Consider the following 23731-nt stretch of genomic DNA (forward strand, 5'->3'; position numbering starts at 1 on the left):
TCTTAAAACTTAAGGAACTAATACTTTTTTATTGAAGGATAATTGATACACAATGTTACATTAGTTTCAGGTATACAATATAATGATTCCACAAGTGTATACATTAGGCTATGTTTACCCCGAGTGTACCTACTATCAGTCACTATACAACACTATTAGAATACCATCGATTATATTCCCTATGCTGTACCTTTTTTATCCCTATGACTTATTCGTTCCATAACTGGAAGCCTGTATCACTCCCACCCCTTTACCCATTTTGCTCATCTTCCCTACCCTCTTTCCCTCTGGTAACCATCAGCTTGTTCTCTATATTTATAGAACTGGTTCAGCTTCTTGTTTATTTGCTTGTTTTGTTTTTGGATTCCACATATAGTGAAATTATATGGCATTTGTCTTTCTGTCTGACTTATTTCATTTAGCATAACACCTTCTAGGTCCCTTTATGTTGTCCAAATGGTAAGATCCCATCTTTTTATGGCTAAATAATATTCCAGTGTGTGGGATGTTATTACACAACACACCATACATATGGAGTTAGTTTTTTCATTTTCTTTGGGTAAATATCCAGTAGTGGAATTACTGGATCATACTGTATTTCTATGTTTAATTTTTTGAGGAAACTCCATACTGTTTTCGATAGTGGCTGCACCAATTTAGAGTCCTACCAACTATGTGTGAGGGTTCTTTTCTCACTACATTTTTGCCAGCACTTGTTATTTCTTGTCTTTTTTATTCTACCCTTCTGACAAGTGTAAGGTGGTATGTCATTGTCATTTTGATATGCATTTCCTAATGACTAGAGATGCTGAGCATCTCTTCATGTGTCTGTGGCCATCTGTAGGTCTTCTTTGGGGACTAAGGCATTTTTTAAAAAAACTACTAGTTTTTGTTTTTGTACACATAATGTATACAGATGTAACTGTGTGACATCAGTAAGTAAATGGGGTGCAAATGGAGCTATAAAGGACCAGAATTTTTGTATGTTATTGAAGTTAAACTGATATAATTTCAAATTAGAGAGCTATAGTTTAGGATATTAAATATAATCCTTATGGTAACCACAAAGAAAATAGTTCCAGAATGCCTTGGTTCAGGCTGCTATAACAAAACACCACTGGGTAGTTTATAAGTGTTGTTGTTTTTAAGATTTTACTCATTTGAGAAAGAGAGAGAGCATGAGCAGGGGGAGGAGCAGAGGGAGAGGGAGAAGCAGACGCTGCACTGAGCTCCATCCCCAGATCATGACCTAACATAAGGTAGTACCTTAACTGACTGAGCCACCCAGGCGCCCTTGGACTGGGTAGTTTAGAAACAATGAAATTCAGTTCTCGGTTCTGGAGACTAGAAGGCCAAGATCAGGATGCCAGCACAGTCAGGTGAGGGCCTTCCTCCAAGTCGTAGACTTCTCACTGTACCTTGTCATGGTAGAAGGACCTAGGGAACTCTGGAGCCTCTTCTAAGAGAGTGTGGTTAATCCCATTCATCTTATTCAGAGGGTTCCATTCTCATGACCTAAGCCATCCTCCAATGACCCCACTTCCTAATACTATCACACAGGATATTAGGATTTCAGCATATGAATTTTGGAGGGTACCAATATTCAGACCATAGCACATACTATAAACAAGCAATAATTGGTAAGGGAATTAAAATATTACAGGACAGAAAAGTCAACTAAACACATAAGGACAGTAACCAGGAAATGAGGGACAAAAAACTAAAAGGTACATAGAAAAAAACACAATGAGATACCATTTTCACATCCATTATAATAGATATGATAAAATGTATATTTTTATATATACATATATATTTATATATATACATTATATATATATATGTATATTTCTCATTCCTGATCATTTTTTAAAAAGATTTTATTTATTTATTTGGCAGAGAGAGAGAGATCACAAGTAGGCAGAGAGGCAGGCAGAGAGAGGGGGAAGCAGGCTCACCGCTGAGCAGAGAGCCCGACGCAGGGCTTGATCCCAGGACCCTGAGATCATGACCCGAGCCGAAGGCAGAGGCTTAAGCCACTGAGCCACCCAGGCGCCCCATTCCTGATCATTTTAAATGTATACAAAAATGATCAGGAAATGAGAAACACCAAATTTGTGAAAGTGTTTATCTTTGGGAGGGGAGTAAGGAGAGGATGCCATTAAGGAAGGACACATAGGCAGTGTCAAATACTGATAAAGTTTTATTTCTTCACTTGGGAGGGGGAATGCAGATTCTCATTACCATTCTCCTCAAAAGTGAACATCTATGTTATATATGTTCATTTGTACAAAGATATTTTTCACAAAACTTTATATAGAAAAAGAGGAAGAGCCTCTAAATTAAAAAACATCCCAACTATTTTTTAATGACTAAATTTATCTCACAGTAGATCATTTTCCTGATGAGCATAGGTTCTATTTAGAGTCTAGTTACCCATGTCTAGTTACCGGTTCTACAGATAATAAAGGCAGCAGAGCTTGAAACAGAGCAAAGATATAACCCAGGAGTCATCAAGACAAGGTATAAGAAGATACAAAGTATTAAAAATATTTATGTATAGGAAGAATATATTTGAAAAAAGATGTAAGGAAGGTAAATTAAATTAGTGAAATCGGAGGGGAGCGTCTGTAGGGAAAGTACATGTATGACTCAGTAAAAATTTTATTTTGCTTTAGGAGGAATAGATACATACAGAATGAGGCAAGTAAAAAGGGACAAATGGTCTCCTTTCAAAACAAATAGAATATAGACAACTGGAAAAGAAAGAGCAGGAAGTAATTATTCTGTATTCAAGATCACTTTTAATCTTACCTCAAAAAAACAAAAACAGAAATCTAAAAATTGGTATTTTGACAAATGCCTTTTCAACAAATTGACACTCTCTACGTTTACTTAAGCTAAGATAGTTTTTTTTTTTTTAATAAGGGCATTAGAAGCTGACATAAACAGATTTTATTTTTCAAAAGGAACATTGCACTGAGAGTTTCTGTTACACTGTAGAAAACCCAAATTCCCATGAATGGACTCCCAAGTTTTAAGCAGTTGTAATTAACAAAAAGAAATTAAAAAGGATACATTTCTGTTCCCTTTCTAGAGTTTGTACTTGAACTCTAAGCCCAACAATGAAAGACTGCTTTCTGGGCTACTGCCTCTGATAGTCATCTGAATCCTTTGTTTTTCACACTAGTACATTCTTTGCCTTCTTTTCTAGTCCAAAGTGATCAAGTTTATGGAGCATTGATTTCTTATACCAGCTTAAGCGTAAATAGGCTTTCCGCGAGACCTTTCTGGCACATTGTTTTAGTTCCTTGTCTTCATCACATGGACTAGGGAAGCAAACAACCCTAAATTTGAATCTTGGATCTTATAATTTATATAAATTATGCGGCCTCTGGCACATATCCTCATGCTCTGAGCCTTGAACTCCTTTATATATTAAAATGTGAATAATAACGTCTACCTCTGAAGAATGGACTTTCAAATGCTTAAATTTATTTATTTTTTAAAAGATTTTATTTATTTATTTGACAGAGATCACAAGTAGGCAGAGAGGCAGGCAGAGAGAGAGGAGGAAGCAGGCTCCCTGCTGAGCAGAGAGCCTGATGCAGGGCTCGATCCCAGGACCCTGAGATCATGACTTGAGCTGAAGGCAGTGGCTTAACCCACTGAGCCACCCAGGCGCCCCTGCTTAAATGTATTTAAACTTCTGGTTCAGGGGTGCCTGAGTGGCTCAGCTGCCTTTGGCTCAGGTCATGGCTTAGGTCATGATCGCAGGGTCCTGGGATCAGAGTCCTGCATTGGCATCCCTGCTGTGGGGAGCCTGCTTCTCTCTCCCTCTGCTGCTACCCCCCACTCATGCTCTCCTTCGCTCAATTTTTTGCTCTCAAATAAATAAATAAATAAAATCTTAAAAATATATACAAAAATAAACTTCTGATTCAGTGCAGACTTAGGTACAGGTGTTGGGATTCTCAATTCTACTCACAGACCAGCTTCTCAGTTGTATTCTCTGGATATGATCCTCAACCACCACCCCCAATTCTGGGTGTTAGTAGAGATGATTTTCTGGTTTGTAGTTTCCATGGCCCTATTAGAACCTAACAGGTCTCTGACTACCCAAATAAAAACACTAGCTGTGATATGGTTCTACAGAATTCTTATCTGAATTTTATGTTTCCTGCACAGATTTTGTAAATCTCTCTCACCCTTTTCTTGGAAATCATCATATTTTCCAATTCTGAATAGTCTACCTTTGACCTCTACCCACTGCACTCTAACTTGTCTAAAAAGTTTTTAGCTGGATGACAAGGTTAGTTCACTGTTTTTTGTTGTTGTTGTTGTTTTTGTTTTTTTACAAGCTATCACCTGAGTTTTTCTCATCATAGACTTCTGGCTTCTACAGGAGCCTGTTTTTCTCTTACCCTCACAGCATGGCCCATTATCTTACAAAACGTTCCACAGTACTGAGGCACCTGGGTGCCTCAGTCTGTTAAGTGTCTGTCTTCAGCTTAGGTCCTGATATCAGGGTCCTAGGATTGAGCCTCAGGGTTCTAGAATAGAGCCCCACTTCAGGCTCCCTGCTCAGCAGGGAGTCTGCTTTTCCCTCTGCCCTTCCCACTGCTTGTGCATGCTCTTTCTCTCAAATAAATAAAATCTTTTTTTTAATTCCACAGTATTACGTTATAGGAAATAAATCAGAAGATAACCCTACATTCTAATTTCAGTCCTCTAACTTACTAAATATATGATTTTTGCCAAGTTATTTCACCTGAGATTCAGTTTGTTTGTTTGTTTTTAATTTGCAAAAGACTATGTCCAGCCAACTGAAGAAGCTACAGATCAAATACAATTATGCAGGTAGCTGTGCCTTGAAAACTGCAGTTCTATACAGTGCAGAAGGTATTAACATTCAGTAAAGAGGCAGTATAGCATAGTGGTGAAGACACAAGAGTCTGAAGTCAAACTGTCAGAGTTGGAATCCTGGCTCTAGCATTTTGCTTTGATATATAAACTGAGGATTATAATACCTACTTCATATAATATTAGCTCAATGACATTAGCTATTATTGTTATCATTAAATGCCCACTATGTGGTAGACATTGCACTAGGTGCTAGTAGTGAAAGGGAATCAGGACAGACACTGCTAACATCTTCATCAGAAACCTCTATTTTCTATTCTATATGCTCCATTTTTCTAAGTCATTTATGTATTTATGTCTCATACTTTAGAGCAAAGAAAAATCTGAGTAGTAAAGCATTTTCATAGAGCATCAAGACTCCACAATTTCAATATTTCTTTTCTGTGAAAATGTCCAGTGAACACATAGTGACTTTAGTATTTCTTTTCCTAATTTACCACTTAAGTTGAAACTCTTGATGACTTCTGGGTAAACTGTCTGGGACATGTTCCCATTAAATAGAAATAATCCAGTGCTTATCAATCACCTAAAATGCTAATTAAAAGACAGAGTCCTAGACCCTATTTCAGACCTAATGATTGAAAATCTCTGATTGACTTGCGGTGACATGGATGGATCTTGAGTGTATTACACTAGGCAAAATAAACCAGAGAAAGACAAAGACCCTATGATTTCATTCATATGTGGAATTTAAGAAACAAAACAAATGAACAAAGGGAAAAAAGAGAAACCAAGAAACAGACTCTTAACTATAGAGAACAAATTGATGGTTCCGGGGGTGGGGGGGTGGTTGAACAGGTGATGGGAACTAAGGAGCGCACTTCTCATGATGAGCACCCCAGTATTGTATGGAAGTGTTGAATCACTACATTGTACACCTGAAACTAATATTATACTAACTGGAATTAAAATAAAAACTTTTAAAACTTAAAAATAAATAAAATAAAAATAATTTAAATAAGAAAGAAAGGGTGAAAAAAGCCCTAGCTGGAAGATGTGGGAATATGCATTTCTAAAAAGTCCCCAATGTGATTTTTATGCAAATCCCATTTGAGAACCATATCCCCGAGATAGAAAAAACCTCCACTATATAAGAAATCTGTACCCAAAGAAATACTGAAGAATACTGACCCAAAGCTTCACTAAGGAGAAAAATTTTAATCCTTAGAATAAATTTACACATGCGTGTCTTTTAACAGGTCTGAGTCAACAATGCACAGAGATCAAGACCAAAACTGACTTGAACATACACACCTGAACTGTAAGTGTTCAAGAAATTCCTACTCTGGAGGCCAAGGAAAAGGATGGTGGTAGGAGGACACTGAGAAAGCTTACTCATAATTTCATAAGAAGCAAAGAAAACAGTGTTACTGCAATAGTCACACTTAGTAAAACTGGGGTTTAGTAATCTCAGAAAATGGAACCGCCTTCACTTAAATTCAGACAGCTAAAGACAGACCTCCTTGGCCAACTCCCCTCCCCACACCCCCACACCCCCACCCCCCCCTACCACAAATCTTGGATAATCTCTCAAATGTAAACCTTGTCTAATGGGAGTAAAGTTGGTCCTATGACCAATCAGAGAGGAAACGAGAGATAGGGTCTTTTGATAAAAGTCAGGCAAAACCAACCAATTAAAATTTAAATTTATACCTTTTGGTCTGAAGGACCAAAGAAAGAAGAGATCTCACTGAGACAAAGAAGACAATCAAGGAGCTCCAAACTCCTAGTGGATGTAAACTTTGCAAAATACCCACCAAGGAATAGTGACCTAAGATCTGCTCTGGTTCAGATAATAAAATGCCCTGAAAGGCTTTCGTTCCTAAGATGGTAGTGGGGCTAGTACTGTGACTGGAAGAAAACGGGAGCTTAAGGCAGAAAAAGACGCCCAATCTGCCCACACTATCCGTCCTGAACCAAGTCTGGAGCAGCAGAGCGGGTGGGGCCGTGATTTCTCCTGCATCACTGCGTTCTCTCTTCTCCGCCTGCGTGAGCGCCGCCCACCCACTCGCGGCGTGAACCCACTGGGCCAAGCCTCTCCTCTCCCCTCCCCTCGGCCTGGTGCTGAATCATGAGTCCAATATCTCCAAAAGGTAAAACCAAAGAACAATGCCACTCTTAGGGCTGGCCTGAATGGGGTACCAGGTGCGGTGGAGCCGCGGCTGGAAACCACAACTTTGCTTCTCTTCCTCCCACATTCCCCACCCAAACCCCAGATTAAAACAAGTACTGCAGCGCTGGGGTACTCCCAAGCGGGCACCCCTTCTCCTGGGTTGCTCAGGTCCGCAACGCTCCCACCGGGCCCGGCGCGCTCTGCCTCATTGTTCCAGCACGCCGCCGGCTCGGGAGCCCGCGCCCTGCCAGGCCGAAGGGCTCGCAGCTCCCGGGGAAGGGGGTGGAGGTTAGGGATCCTCAACCCCTCGCCCCTCAACCCTCTCGGCCGGGTAACAACAGCCCTTGCCTGCTCTCATCGCCTTCCGGCCAACCGATCGTTAAAGCGGAACCAACGAGTCCCCGCGAGGCTACTGGCGGGTGCTGTCCAAATGCTGCGAGGAGGCGGACTGGGGAAGGAGGGTGCGGGAGAAGCCGGGGCTCCGGCCTGCGAGAAGCAGCAGCCCTCCCCAACAGCGCGATTCCGACTACCCCGGTATCACTCGGCCATGCTTTCTCCCGCCCTACAGGGAGCAGCCGGGTTGTGGCCCGTTTCCCAGCCCTGGTCTCTGGCGCCGATCAGCCCTTGGCCCGCTTGTCCCCAGAAGCAGAAAGCAGAGGGCCAGTCCCCATGCAGGCTGCAGAAGTCACCATATGCTACTCACCCCAACTGTTTCTGTCCCTACGGTTCTTGGCCATGGTGGTCTGGGGACTGGTGGCGGTGAGGCGCTGTCACGGCGCTGGCTCTTCTCCCGGGCCGCAGGTTGCTGGCGGTGGGAGGTTCTGTGCCCGCGCTGGGCGCAGTTCGCTCAGATTCTGAGGATGTTGCTGTGGCGCTGGTGGGAAGGAGTGAGGAGAAGGGAGGAGAAAGCGGATGAACCAAGCTCAGCATCACAAGCCCGAGTTCACACAAATATCAGCGTCACACCCTCCCTACCTCAGCCCACCCCCAGAGCAGGAAGACAGGGACGGACGATGTACTGCAACATTTTCAATGGAAAACACACGTACAAATAAATAGCACCTCTTCACACACACTCTCAAAGAATTTAGCAGCATTCGGCAGTCACAGAAATACACAAACCAATATACTGCATTATTCTGAATGTTCAAATACCTGTTTCCTAGAATAGTTACACATTAGTACAAATAGGCAACATTTATATAACCACAGAAATTAAAATTATCTCCATTTATCTACCAGGCATCATTTCCCCCCATTTTAAAAGCAAGGTCAGGTTGGTAAAGAGGTTATCAATGCATTTTTGTACCTGTAGAGTTAACAAGCCTGCTTTTTAAAATTAGGACAGCAAAATTTAGATCAAGATCAAGATAAATGAAAGCTGAAGATTCATCATTAATATGTAACTAACGCAATATCTAGTGGGCAAAACTTCCCACTAGATTTGCAGAGAAAAACTCTGGATTTATATTGCCAAATATTTTAAATAAAATCATACTACATAGTTTAGGTGAGCCTTGGCAGCCACAAAGGTTGCAGACAATTTTGAATAGAAAGCAAAAGGCAATAAACACTTCAAAGAATGTTCTCAATTTCCCCCTTTCTGCTGATTTCTTCCTTCCTGCCTGCAAACTCAGTTTTCAGTATTCTAGAAACAGTCTTTTCATGCTGCTTGACCCTCAGGGTACCATTATCCCATTCCTTACACAGTTTTCTCCTGCATTTTGTTGTTGCCCACACTCTGCACATCAGTTTTGCCTATAAGATTATTGCTAGCCTCTTAGTAACCAAATCTTCGGTCTCTGCTGATTCTTTATCATAAGGAACTCTTCACTCTATATTCACTCAATGTAATTTGCTATCATGGCTTCAGACAAGACTTCCATCCTGGTAATTCCCGAATCTATGCTTCTAGCCTTAAGATCTCTTAAAGAGAGAAAATCACCATACTAGAACCAAGTTTATAACTGCCTGGGGTCATCTTCACTTTGCTTTTCTACTGACACTTCAAAATCAACATGTCAAAAACCAAACTACCTCACCCACTACTGTCTAGTCTTATGCATTCTCTGTTTCAGTTAATGGTTCTAGTGACCCCAAAGTTGTGAGCACTGTAAACCAAGTTTACATTACAGTTTCAGTAGAGTTGCGTTCCCCAAACACTAATGAAACATAGAAAGACAGGAATTATCTCAACCCTATACCTACAAACCAAATTCATAGGCTAAAAAGAAGTGTGTTCTGCTTTTCTTGTATATCTTAACTATAGTTCTCAACACACACTCTAGCCGGATAATCCCTTTCAGTGAATCACATTAAAAAGAACAGATTCCACAGATACAGACACATGCATATTGTATAATTCAATATATTCTTCTTTTTTCCTCTATGCGGGTCTTTATAATATACATTCTTAACCGAAAAACACATTTTAAAAAACCTCTTTTCTTTGTAATTAATAGGTAATCTGTGGGATAATATTTGAAATTGTGACTATCTTGGCCAAGAACTTCACCCAATGGTTTTAGTATCCACTGATACCTTCGCCTGAATCAAGTTTATATTAGTGATTTTTAAATGGTCATTTTTAAGTAATTAAATTATTATAATTCTTTTACATTTCAGTTAGTAGCTGACATTCCCTCTCCTGTCTTCACTGAGAACCACTATAGATTGATGAAATCTAAAGCAATATATATATATATATATATAGTGTTATTTACCATCATTATTATTTCTAATCCTCAAATTGCCCTAAATTTGGCCAATGGGAACCCTTTCCAGTTAACACCTATGTGTGTTTGATCAGTTCCTTATTTTCTAGCATAAGAAAATCTTTCAAGGATGCCTGGGTGGCTCAGTGGGTTAAGCCTCTGCCTTTGGCTCAGGTCATGATCCCAGGGTCCTGGAATCGAGTCCCGCATTGGGCTCTCTGCTCAACAGGGAGCCTGCTTCCCCTCCCCCCCCACTATCCCTGCCTCTCTGCCTGCTTGTGATCTCTCTGTGCCAAAAAAATAAAGAAAAGAAAAAAAAGAGAAAATCTTTCAAGTTTCCCTTGTATTTTCCCTGTCTCAGAACTAGAATTACCCAATTTCTCCAAGAAGTTCTGGCTCCTTTCAGTGAAAAAAGAAATTTAGAAACCAAGATCTGTGTGCTAGTTGTGCTCATTGCTAGGAAAAGTTTCGCTATTTCTAGACTCTGACAGTAGACATTGTTAGAATATATTTATTTTGGGGGGCACCTGGGTGGCTCACTTGCTTAATCAGCTGCCTCTTGTTTTAAACTCAGGTCATGATCTCAAGGTCATGTGGTCAAGCCCCGTGTTGGGCTCCATGTAGGTTTGGAGCTTAAGACTCTCTCTCTGATGGATGAGGTGGCTGGGTTATGGACATTGAGGAGGGTATGTGCTATGGTGAGTGCTGTGAATTGTGTAAGACTGATGATTCACAGACTTGTATCTCTGAAGCAAATAATACATTATATGTTAATTTTAAAAAAAGATTCTCTCTCTGCCTCTTCCCCCTATTCTAAAAAAAATAATTTTTTAAAACCTTAAGTTTAATCTATTTCAAATAAATACCTCTAACCATATGAAAATACATATATACAGGGTTACTTATTACAGCATCTTATGTAATTGCAAAATACTACAAACAATATGTAGGAAAGTGGTTGAGTATATTAATTATGTCTATACAATGAAATACTATGCTGCTGTAATAAAGAATAAAGAAGATCTCTATGAATGGATACAGACTGATTTCCAGAATACACTATTAAATGGAAGGAGGAAAAGTAAAAATGCTTTACCCATTCTGTAAGAAAGAAAAGGATATGAAATAACAAAGGTATCTGTCCATCTATGCAAAAGAAATACAAGAAAAATAAACAGAAGCTAATGAGATCAATTACCTACAGGAGATGGATGGGAATAGGGCGGAAGTAATGGGAGAATGGGAGTAATGGGTAGTAGCAGTGAGGAAGATTGATCTTCCTTAAGTATAACTTTTTTATATAGCTCTGTTTCTTAGAGCCATGATAATGTTTCACATCCTCCAAAATAAATAATTGAAATCAATAAGGTTATAATAAGGAAAGGGGGGAGGATAGAATGAACCCTGTGGTGTTGAGTCACAATCTGAAGTATAAGTATGATAGAGTAAAAATACAAATAACTCAACTTTTAACAATGGGCAGAGGAGCTATTAAATACACATTTCTTCATAGAATTCATACAAATGGCCAATAAACACATGAAAAGATGATTAATATATTTAGTCACTAAGGGAAATGCAAATCAAAACCACAAGGAGGGGAAATGCAAATCAAAACCACAAGAACTATGCCACATGGGTGGCATAGTCCATTAAGCATCCAACTCTTTTGATATCAGCTCAGGTCTTGATCTCAGGGTCATGAGTTCAAGCCTCACACTGGGGTCCATGGTGGTAGTGGAGAATACTTAAAACAAACAAACAACAACAACAACAAAAACAACCCACAGGGAAATACTACGTCTTACCTACTAGGATGAAAAAGACAATAACAAATGTTGGTGAGGATGTGGAGAAATTGCTACATCATACATTGCTAGTGAGAATATAAAATGGTACAGCCACTTTGGAAAGCAGTCTGGCAGCTTCTTGAAAAGTTAACCATAGAGTTATTCTATGGCGCAACAATTCCACTCATATATGCCCAAAAGAAATAAAAACAATGTGTATGTCATATGAAAACTTGTGTACAGGAATGTTCATAATAGTATTTTGCATAGGAGACAAAAGGTGGAAATAACCTAAATGCCAAATAATTGATAAATGGTTAAACAAAACACTGTATATCTATACAATGGAATATTATTTGGCCATAAAAAGGAATGAAATACTGCTATATGCTATACCACGAATCTTGAAAATATTACACTAACTGAAAGAAGCTAATCACAAAGACCATGTATTGCATGATTCCATTTATATGAAAGGTACAATATTGGTAAATCTATAAAAACAGAAAGTAGATCAATGGTTACCCAGGGCTGGGGAGGGTGGAAGAGAGGTTGAGGAGAAAGTGGAGAGTGATTGCTATTGAGTACAGGTTTCTTTTGGGGGTGATTAAAATTTTTTAAATGTTTGAAATCAGTTCTGTACAACTCTGTAGATACACTAGAAATAACTGAATTATACAATTTAAATTGGTTAATTATATGGCATGGTAATTATATAGCAATAGGCTGCTTTTAAAAAGTTAAGGTCAAGTTTATTTTAAATCAGAAAAAAAAAGAGAGAGAGAGAGAGTGAGAGAGAGGCACCTAGGTGGCTCAGTGGGTTAAGCCTCTGCCTTCGGCTCAGGTCATGATCTCAGGATCCTGGGACCAAGCCCCACATTGGGCTCTCTGCTCAGCAGACAGCCTGATTCCCTCTCTGTCTCTGCCTGCCTCTCTGCCTACTTTTGATCTCTCTCTTTGTCAAATAATAAAATCTTTTTTAAAAAAAGAAAGAAAGAAAGAAAAGGTATTTGTACTTTAGTACTCAAGACTCCTCTCATCCTGACCCCACTGGAATGTCACTTCATAAATTGTTCCCTCCCTCCTATATTCTCAATGCTCCCCCCAAATTGGTTCCTTCACCATGCTCATTTCCCCCTCCTAAAAAGGTTCTCTCGATCTTGTCATTTGCAACAACGTGGATGGACTTATAGGGCATAATCCTAAGTGAAGTAAGTCTAATAGAGAAATACAAATACCATATGATTTCACTCATATGTGGAATTTAAGAATAAACAAATGAACAAACAAAAAAGACAAAAACCAGAGTCAAATACCTAGAAAAACTGGTGGTTGCCAGAGGGGAGGTTGGGGGGAGTTAGGTGAAATAAGGGGAATGAAAAGCATACTTCACTTGTTGAGCATTGAGAAATGCATAGAACTGTTGAACTGTTGTAGAACATAGAACTGTTGTAAACCTGAAACTAATATAACAGTATGTGCTATAATGCTTCAATTAAAAAAAGAAAAATAATAATAAAATAAAATGTAACCTTCTTAAGAAAGAAAATGGCTCTCTCAATCACAAGTTTTTCTATAGTTGATGCTACAACTTGTTCCTTCCCTGTATAACTAGCAGTCTGGGAAGAGTATTTAGATCAGTTGGAATGCTTTTGGTTGTAACTCAAAATAGCTTAACCCAGAAGGACATTTACTGTCACATAATTTTTTTGGAGATGGGTTGGTTCTGTGGTGATTAATTCAGCAGCTCAATATCATCACTGACCATATTAGGAGATAGACTTGGCTGCTGTAAAAAAAAAATTACAGTGGCTTAAGACAGATATTCATTTCTCTCTCATGATATAATCTGAACACAAACCTTCCAGGGCTCATATGGTGGGTTTGAAATATCAAGGAACCTAAGCTTGGACTTCCATGGTATAATCCATGATGGCTGTTTGGGCATTTGCATCCTTGTTCCAGTCAAATAGAAGGAAAGAAAGGTGTATATTCATTCTAAGGGTACAACTCAGAAGTGCCCCATATCACCTCTACTCAAATACCATTCACCAGTAAATGTGCAACCTATTTGATAAATATGTATATGTGTATCCAACTAAAATTTAAAATTTAAGAGATCTCGTACTAAAGAAAGAAGAGAAAGAGCTACTGGCTAGCTCAGTTAGAAGAGCATGATCTTGATCTTGGGATCGATGAACTCCATGTTGGATATAGATATTACTGAAATAAATATTTTTTTTAAAGACGGGAAATGGATTTTTGAGAATACCAGAAGACTTTGCCACAAGGTCTAAGGTTGAATTTTATCATCCTTAATGTGTAGACTTACTTTGTAATGTGGGCTCCTATCATCATGCCAAAATGGCATCTGCCATTCCAGTCACCAGAAGCAATTAGCCATGTCTAGAAACAAAAAAGCCTTGTGTACCTTGTTAAAAGCAAGGAAGATCTTCCAGAAGCACTCCCACAGACTTTACCTATGTCTTATTATCTAGAATTGCCAGTCCCTTAGTAAGAGAAAAGAAGATAGGCCAATTGAGATTTATCCCCTAGCATGGGGAGGGGTGGATCTGATGGATACAGACACTCAGAAAAGGTTAAAAAAAAAAAGTGGTTATGATAATAAGGAAAGAGAAGATAGTTTTTGAGCACAAGGCCACAAGCTTTCCTTTTCTCCTTATCCTCCATTTGTATCTCCTTGATGGGGTGACCTAAAACTTACTTCCATAGGTCCATGACCTTAGTGGCCTTATCTTTACTGGGTTGCTGCAGTTTTGTATTGTTCAATAATGTTAGACATGTGAATTCCAAGAGGTATCTTAGTACATCCTGGGGTCTCAGTCATAGGCCTTGTTTCTCTGTGGAGCAATAATCAATTCCCCTTGGTAAGGAGGACCAGTTGCCCCAGTCAGGACAATGATCCCCCCTCTAACTGTTGCCCCAATGGTTCGAAGGCCTCATATGGGCCACGTGACAGTTTCAGTTTCCTGTTTAATGAAATTGTGACTGGGTTATCTGGGGATAGTATCTGTCCCCTCAACCTTCAGATCCACCAAGCCCAGTGATTTAAAGACAAAGTTGTAGAGATGATAATTCTTCAAGTGAATTGTTAGGAATAGAAGAGCCACTACTCCACACTTTGGTTCCTAGGCCCATGTATTCTGAATGTGAGGAAGATAGCAACATATATTGGCTATTGAGTTAAGTCCTATCTCATATCCTCACTGGGTAATATCCCAGCCAGCATCACAACTGATCCTTCAGTAGGCCTTTCCTCCATTCCCTCAAACTAGCTGTTCCTATGTTATGGGTTTGAGGTAAGATCAGCTAATTCCATGATCATGCTTTCATTGCTCTATTTTCCTCAAAGTAAATGAATTTCTTGCCTAAATTTTATAATACATGATGATGAAAAAAGGCATTCTATAAATCCATGAATTGTGGCACTAGTATGGAAAAAACTTTCCAGGCAAGCAACATAAACCTGTATCCCTGAGGATGAATCCCTCTTCTCTCTGTAATGGAAGGGACCTAGTATAATAAACTGCCACCAACCAGGTGGTTGACTGGTCTGTCTAGGAAATACTGTCATACTGGGGCCCAGGCCCAATAGCCCTGTCATTAGCAGGTTAAAAACTCCATAGAGGCAGTAACTATTATCCTTGGCAAGTAGAAGTCCATGATATTAAATCCACATTTGGGGGCGCCTGGGTGGCTCAGTGGGTTAAGCCGCTGCCTTCAGCTCAGGTCATGATCTCGGGGTCCTGGGATCGAGCCCCGCATCGGGCTCCTTGCTCAGCGGGGAGCCTGCTTCTCTCTCTGCCTCTGCCTGCTTGTGATCTCTGTCTCTCTCTCTGTCAAATAAATAAATAGAACCTTAAAAAAAAAATCCACATTTGGCCTCCATTCCTTCTGTACATGGGCCCATTGAACTAGTAACAGGGTGATTAGGTAGAGGCTAACATCTGTAGGATAGATCATCTTGTAAACCTGATTATTGGAATGAATTCCCTCTTGTGGGCAGATATGTGGTTCACAGATATTTTCACATTCTGAGTTCATTTTGAGAATCTATCTGTATTATCTCTCCCACTGACTTCCTTGTCTCAGATATTCCTCCTTCCAAGTTAATTGCCCACCTCCTGGCCACTTTACATTCAGACAGATCTATACTTCAGGCCACCTCTCCTTCCTAGCAAAGAGGACAACCAGATGATCTATTCAATGTTATGTCAATGGGAGAATTTCTCAAAACCACCTCATTATGGGTAGGGCCATAATTCAGAGGCTGAATTCAACTAGGATGCTTGGTGTTAGTATATATCATGAAGACCATTAACAAATCAGGTGCAAGCTTTTCCTTTCTTTGCTAAATGACCACGAGCCCATAGAATATGTTAAAAAAAAAAAAGTGGCAAAGGAGTAGGGACAGGTACAGAGAAAATCTGTTCATGTAATTTATACATGCCTTCCATATCAGCTCAGGTCACCCCAGTATATGACTTTTCATTTGACAATGAAATTCTGCTGCCCATGTACAATTTAGATAACACCCAGTTCCTAAAGAATAATTCACATCACACAGTCACTTAGTATCCCACAGTCAAGTGTTTAGTTTCTGCCAAGGCTTGGTAGCAAGCCAAGGGTTACCTTTCAAATGGAGAATAGCTGTCAGGAGATGAGGGCATGTTCTTATTCCAAAACCCTATCAGGGCAGCTTGTGCCAATAACCTGGACCATCTGTAGGGCATTCTGTTTCTCCAAGTCATAGGAAAAGCTGGCAGTCATATAGTTTACATGGTAGATGGGTCAGAGAGCAGCACATGCAGTTGGTGGCTTTGAAATCCAAACAAGCCAAGCAAACACTGTGTATTGTTCTTTAAGCTGGGTGATGGAAGGTAGAGCACAATAACTCCACTGTCAGAAATTTTACTATTGCACAGGTCCCTGAACTGGGTTTATTTCTGATCCTCTGATAGAAGGGTCTTTTTAAGGTATCTAGGGCAATTGCTACTTCCTGTTCACCTATCAGTTTGTACCACATCATCAAGGTTATAGAGTAACAGGATGTTCTATTGGGTAACAAGAAAACAAAGATCCCTCTGGTATGATACTATATTATAACTGAAGTGTTTACAAAGACCTGAGATAAGACAATGACAGTGCTATCCCAGTCATGTGAAGGCAAGCTGCTTCTGATCATTTCTTTTGAAGGGAACTTAAATCTGCATTCTAGGTTTCAAGTCAATAGCTACATTCTAGGTGCCATGGGCCATGTTGATTTGCTCTAGTAAAGACTCCACATTCAGAAATACAACTATGAGTCTTCTCCCTCAATTAAGATTACAGTTTAAGAATTGGCTGATATATATTGAATCACCATTACAGTGACTTGAGTTACTGCTCCTCAGACCTAAAATCTTCCTGCTTACATATATCAAGTAGCACTTCAGTGGACTGTTGGTTTCATGCATTCCTTGACATTGATGATCGTACAGAACCATCAAAGATCCTTGTAGTCAAACACCCTGAATATCGCTTCCTCTTGAGGTTTATCATGGTAATTGCACTGAACGTGTCTTTGACAGTTAAGTCTTACCCGGTCTCTACCAGGATTTCAATATTCCCACCAAAATCATGGATCCTGATATCATTTGGGCATCTCCATTATCAATTCCAACCAATCAGGACAGCCACCAAAAATTTTTTCAAAGGATATCTGTGGCTCTTTACTCAATGCCTTGATAAGGTAAATTTTATGGGCCATTATAGGGATGGTATGGATAGAGCATTCCTAAGCAGGATGCACATAATAGGTCAAGTCCACCATTCCCATCTCCCTAAATCTTCAGATTCCTTCCTTTACAATATACCCTGGAAGTTCTGTCATTTCAGTGTATAGACTATCAGCTTCAAGTAAGCAAATCAGAAAGACCACCAGCTGCTCAAGTCAACCTGAAGCACAGGTAAGTATTTAGCAAGATCCCGTAATTCCTTCAGTGCATAAGTTTTCTTCTCAAGAACAGGTCCTGTCTTTCTCCATCAGGGTTACACTAAAATCTCTCTCTTTTTTAAAGTTTTAATTTAAATTCCAGTTAGTTAACATATGGTATAATATTAGTTTCAGGTGTACAATATAGTGATTCATTACTTCTGTACATCTGGTGCTCATCTCAAGTGCTCTCCTTAATGCCCATCACCTTTTTGAAACGTAACTCTTTTTTTTCCCCAATTTATTTATTTTCAGAAAAACAGTATTCATTATTTTTTCACCACACCCAGTGCTCCATGCAAGCCGTGCCCTCTATAATACCCACCACCTGGTACCCCAACCTCCCACCACCCCGCCACTCCAAACCCCTCAGATTGTTTTTCAGAGTCCATAGTCTCTCATGGTTCACCTCCCCTTCCAATTTACCCAAAAGCACATACCCTCCCCAATGTCCATAACCCTACCCCCCTTCTCCCAACCCCCCTCCCCCCAGCAACCCACAGTTTGTTTCATGAGATTAAGGGTCACTTATGGTTTGTCTCCCTCCCTATCCCGTCTTGTTTCATGGATTCTTCTCCTACCCACTTAAGACCCCATGTTGCATCACCACTTCCTCATATCAGGAAGATCATATGATAGTTGTCTTTCTCCGCTTGACTTATTTCGCTAAGCATGATACACTCTAGTTCCATCCATGTTGTCGCAAATGGCAAGATTTCATTTCTTTTGATGGCAGCATAGTATTCTATTGTGTATATATACCACATCTTCTTTATCCATTCATCTGTTGATGGACATCTAGGTTCTTTCCATAGTTTGGCTATTGTGAACATTGCTGCTATAAACATTCAGGTGCATGTGCCCCTTTGGATCACTACGTTTGTATCTTTAGGGTAAATACCCAGTAGTGCAATTGCTGGGTCATAGGGCAGTTCTATTTTCAACATTTTGAGGAACCTCCATGCTGTTTTCCAGAGTGGTTGCACCAGCTTGCATTCCCACCAACAGTGTAGGAGGGTTCCCCTTTCTCCGCATCCTCGCCAGCATCTGTCATTTCCTGACTTGTTGATTTTAGCCATTCTGACTGGTGTGAGGTGATATCTCATTGTGGTTTTGATTTGTATTTCCCTGATGCCGAGTGATATGGAGCACTTTTTCATGTGTCTGTTGGCCATCTGGATGTCTTCTTTGCAGAAACGTCTGTTCATGTCCTCTGCCCATTTCTTTTTTTTTTTTTTTTTTTTTAAAGATTTTGTTTATTTGACAGACAGAGATCACAAGTAGACAGAGAGGCAGGCAGAGAGAGAGAGGGAAGCAGGGCCCCCGCTGAGCAGAGAGCCCCATGTGGGACTCGATCCCAGGACCCCGGGATCATGACCTGAGCCGAAGGCAGCGGCTTAACCCACTGAGCCACCCAGGCGCCCCCCTCTGCCCATTTCTTGATTGGATTATTTGTTCTTTGGGTGTTGAGTTTGTTAAGTTCTTTATAGATTTTGGACGTAACTCTTGTTCAAAGTTCTCAGCCTCATTTATATCTACCCAAATGATCCATTCCCTGTTGCAGGGTCCCAGTACTTCTCTACCAGGGCTCTTACCATAGCATAACAGATCTAGGTCTCCCATTTAATTAATGCTGCAGCTTGATAGCCTTTACTGTTCTGTCATGGGCTTGGCTCTCAGCCATTATCTTCCCTGCAGCTATATGAGAAATGTTTCTTCAAAGCTGTCAAAGAAGCTTTTTGATTTCTACTCATGTCTTAAGTTTAGAATTCAGGCCATTTGTCTTTTTTCCCCATGTATTCTCTCAGAGGCAATCAGAGCAAATGACCCCATGATTTTAGTAATCATCACTATCAAAGCTGCTAAGTGCAAGAGATTGGTCTCCCAATGCTGGGCCCTCCATCAGCACTCCATCTCTTGCCACTACCAATGGTTATTTCAGTAATTGTGGTGTCATTGTTTCGTTTTCTGTGGCAAGAGATTTATGCATGTAATCATCAGATTATGTGAGTAATACCATCCCACAAAGCAAGGGTTTCTTTCCTGAGGCTTCTTCCAATTCCAGTAATTATCAATCAGGGTTCTGGCAAGAAAGATAGAGTACAGAAAGAGAATCTAATGAAAGGACTATTTATAAAAATGAGGACAGGGTTAAAGGAACCAATAAAGGATAGTGAAACACCATGAGACTAGCAACAGGGGGATGCCCTTATCATACACATCTTAAAGGGGCAAGGAAAAAGAGAGCTAGTTAGATAAGAGTGATACAGCTGTGGGATTGGGCCACAACCATGCACGGTAGTCTCTTCTATACATTAGGCCTTCTCGAAAAACTAGTTTATATGACGTGCAAGCAAACTTGAAGCATCTCTTCTGAATGTTATTATACTGTGAGGAAATCAATAAGGAACAACAGGATTATTTATAACTTACATTCTTTCTTAGCTACTGAATACACAGGTAGAACCAAGTTGAGAACCGAATACGGGAACCCTGCTACCAGTCTTCATAAAAACCTAAAATCCACCCTGGGAATCAAGGTTAATAAAAAAAGCATTTTAACATATCAGATGATCATTTCCAGCTGGATAAAAAAAGGAATGTGCATTGCCTTCCTCAACTCTTTTTTTATTTAAAAAAAATCTTATTTACTCCTATATTTTTAAAAGATTTCATTTTTAAGTAATTCCCAAGTGGGGCTCAAACCTACAACCCTGAGATCAAATGTCACGAGCTCCATCGACGGAACTAGCCAGGGACCCTCAATTCTTCTTTTTTTAAAACTCTCATCATAATGACCTGATACTGATTCTGAATGAAATACATGTTCTACTGCTGTCCAGAATTCAAAATAGAATTCTTTTATACTTTGAAAACACAGCTCATCAATAGACAACTGACCCTAATTAGTAACAGAAAGAATAGCTGAACTATTTGAAAATCTAAATCATAATTGTGGCAGATGTCTCCCAAGATTTAATTAATTTATATCTAACAAATCCATGGAGCAATAAACTCAATCACCCAGAGTAACATTTTGCAACTAGGTGATGCTGGGATGTTCATCAGGAGATTATATAGGTTAAGCCTATATGTTTCATACACAAAAATTATTGTCCTCATGCTCTGTTCTGTCACACTTAAGAGTTTTAATTAGCCTTTCTGTCTTAGCTAATAACTTGTGAACCTTACCTAGGTAGAAGTTAAAAAATTTTATGTCTCCGTTTTTGCTTTTGTTTTTTTCAGTACCAGATAAAGTTAAAGCCAGAAACCACAGATTATAATTAGCATTTTACAGAAGAACCATTATAGGCCATTATGTACATAAGAATAAAGTCTGGAAGATATTTACACGTCAGGTATCATAAAGACAGAAAAAATACATGATATGGAAGCTGGGATGAAGGGCCTATCAGGCTATATTTATTCTTATTCCATACCTTGTTATAATATTTTGTAGTTCATAAGAAACTCTCCTGTGAGCTACAATTTTTAAATTATTATTTTCTTTATATTACATTATTTTTCAAAAAATTTTTAAAAGCTTTTATTTATTTGAGAGAGAGAGAGTGAGAGCAAGAACAAAGGGAGAGGGAGAAGCAGACTCCCCACTGAGTAAAGAGCCCCCTTGGGACTCCATTGCAGGACCCTGAGATGCTGGCCTGAGCCAAAGGCAGACGCTTAACTGACTGAGCCATCCAGGTGCCCCACATTATTTCTTTTTATTATTGAAACTATGTGCTTGATTGTTTAGGCTGTAAAATTAAATTTATGTACCATATGTTTATTTTATGGAAACTGAACTTGAATTTCTCTGCCAACCATGTAATATTTAACTCACTAGCTATGAATTCACTGATCTTGTTTAAATGAACTCAACCAGCATTTTTAAATCCTTAAGATTCTTTTGGAGTTGGAATAAAGCAAATGTTTCCCTGTTTGCATCAATTGTGGTACAAGTAATGATTATAACAGACACATTTTTTTAAGTACCACGTAGAATTTCAATTTTTTCCATGCTGTCCACCTCCGGGTTGATGGTCAAAGCATATGGATCTGCCATTGCTGGCAACATAAAAACATCTGCACTCTGGAGTCCTGTTGAAGCCTATGACCTCAAACTTTTTATTGCCCGATTCATATCAAACACTGTGTTTCAAGAATAGCATCCTTGAAGGATTATCAGATATTTATCCTTGTTTCAAGCTGGGAATTCAGAGTTTCCAATTTATACAGGCTCATGAAGTAAACTTTTCTAAAGTCTTCATATCAGAACAAGATGTGGCTCTCTTGATCAATTGCTTCATTGTGATCTCAAAACCACTATAAAACCCTCTGCTTTGACCAATTTGCTGCATTGTTCTGGTATCCTATTTTCCCTTTCTTTAGCAGCATACCTATTTCTTCATTTATTTATTTTTACCTTGTAGTATAGTATGTATTTTCTGTATGCTGCCTCAAATTCTCTGGAATAACTCAAGTATAAATAAGTAAGAATAAATTTCAGACTAGAGAAAGGATCAATGCTTAGAGGGTCAAAGGAAGAAAGAAAGAATCTACGACAGTAAACAAGTACTAGGATACCAATAGAACATTTGAAAAGATTTTGAGTCATTGAAGCCAAAAGTATGTGCCCACCAAAACAAGTGCCAAGAAGCTTTGAAAGAAGGAACTGTTCTTCAACAATTTTTTCAATGCAGCAAACACATAGGCTTTGTCCATAGAGCATGTAAGTCTGAGCTTACTTATGTTCCCTAAATAAGTGCCCTTTGTGCACAAAGCACAAGAAAATACATATATTCCTTGTCCTGTTAAGGTATAAATTTAATTTCTACATTATACAGTTAATTACAATGGTCACCAACAAGGAGTGTATTGCCCAAGAACAGAATTGAATTGGATGTTCTAAACCACAAGCCCACCATCTGCAACCTGCTCTTCTGTGATTTTTCAGTTACTAAATGCATTGGCTGAGTGTTTATCTGGCTTTTCTGTTCAAAGCCTCTACTGAACTCTAAAAATACCTTTGCCAGTATACATAAATCTGGCAACTTTATTTCTACTTTCAGAACAGGGCTGGACCCGAAACTGCAAAATAGCTTGTGAAACACCAGCCAAATTACTTCCTCGAACTCCTGTTCCATATTCTGGGCACTGTGAAGTATAACCTCTTCCATTTGACAACCCTTTTTATAATCCTGTAAAATGCCTTATAAACACTCTCTTGGATGTCAGATGCAAAACCTTATCCTATTCAAGCTGCAGATAACGATACTGAGATACCACCAAATATGATGTCTTGTCCCAGATCACATACTGAGAAGGTAAGTAGATTCAGAATCCCTTTGCGGTCTCTGCTTTTGTTTTCGCTTCTGCAGAACACCCGGTCTCATTCAAGGAGCAATCCCCGCGGTGAGGCACCGCGTGGTGCCCAACAGGGATAAAGGCCACTGAGACTTTCTGGGAATTCAGGCTTGCAGAAATGTCGTGGAAAAAACTCAGCAGAAGACAGGTTGTGCAGGTGTGCAGGGAAGCCTCAAACTGGTACCACCGGGAATGATTTGCAAAACAGGAAGGTGCAGTAGGGTGTGCCGCGGCTTAGTTCACCCGGCACTCCCCCACCTCCTTCCCTGGCGCCCCACGGCCAGGTTACTTCTGGCCCAGTGCCCTCAGCGTACCTTTTCCGTGTTGAACTGGAAAGGCTGCCCTCGTGCCCACCCTTGTCCCTGTACCCGTCACCCTCCAGATTTACCTGACGCAGCTGGGGGCGGTTTAGCGGAGGCCCGTCGGTTCAAGAATGCCCGCGGGCGTCCGTAATCTCCGCGGGTAGCACAGCCCGGGCCCCGAAAGGACGCGCCCGGCCGGGGGGCACGGCGGCCTAGCGGCCGGGAGAGTGTCGTGTCCCGACCAGGCCTCAGGGCGGCACTCTGGTCCCGCGGCCGGCGCGCTCGGGCGGGCCGCTGGGCGCCGACCCACGCTGGCCGGGAACGTTTCACCCGGTGACGCAGCCCCGGGTGGGGGACGTGGTGCGGCGGCAGCGGCGGCGGCGGCGGCGACGGTACGCGCCTCCGCCGCCTGCGAGAGGACGTGCGGTGCGGCGGGAGGCGGCGGCCCGGAGACCTGGAGTGGCCGGCGGGCGCCGGGAAAGCGGGACGCGGGCGCCGGCGAGGAAGTAGGTCCCAGACTCGGCGCTCAA

General features: G+C 40.4%; 2 protein-coding genes across 3 annotated transcripts in view; one reads left to right on the top strand and one right to left on the bottom strand.

The window, feature by feature from the left end:
- ATL1 (atlastin GTPase 1) overlaps positions 1–23375 on the bottom strand; it is an 82193-nt gene extending 58818 nt beyond the window's left edge. The window contains exons 1-2 of one of the 2 annotated variants that reach the window (XM_044229837.1): positions 23288–23375; positions 7740–7910 (exon numbers count right to left, since the gene is read on the bottom strand). In XM_044229837.1, coding sequence (XP_044085772.1) covers positions 7740–7773 — 34 coding nt within the window. In that variant the 5' untranslated portion in view covers positions 7774–7910; positions 23288–23375. Of the gene's footprint in view, positions 1–7739; positions 7936–23287 lie in introns of those variants that run through there. The other variant, XM_044229838.1, reaches the window with a different exon arrangement.
- A 245-nt stretch (positions 23376–23620) lies between these two features.
- MAP4K5 (mitogen-activated protein kinase kinase kinase kinase 5) overlaps positions 23621–23731 on the top strand; it is a 108111-nt gene continuing 108000 nt past the window's right edge. The window contains exon 1 of the mRNA XM_044231533.1: positions 23621–23707. The gene's annotated coding sequence lies outside the window, so the exon portion shown is untranslated. The remainder of the gene's footprint in view (positions 23708–23731) is intronic.

This window comes from Neovison vison, chromosome 13 (genome assembly GCF_020171115.1).
Source record: "Neovison vison isolate M4711 chromosome 13, ASM_NN_V1, whole genome shotgun sequence".
Taxonomy (NCBI): Eukaryota; Metazoa; Chordata; class Mammalia; order Carnivora; family Mustelidae; genus Neogale; species Neogale vison.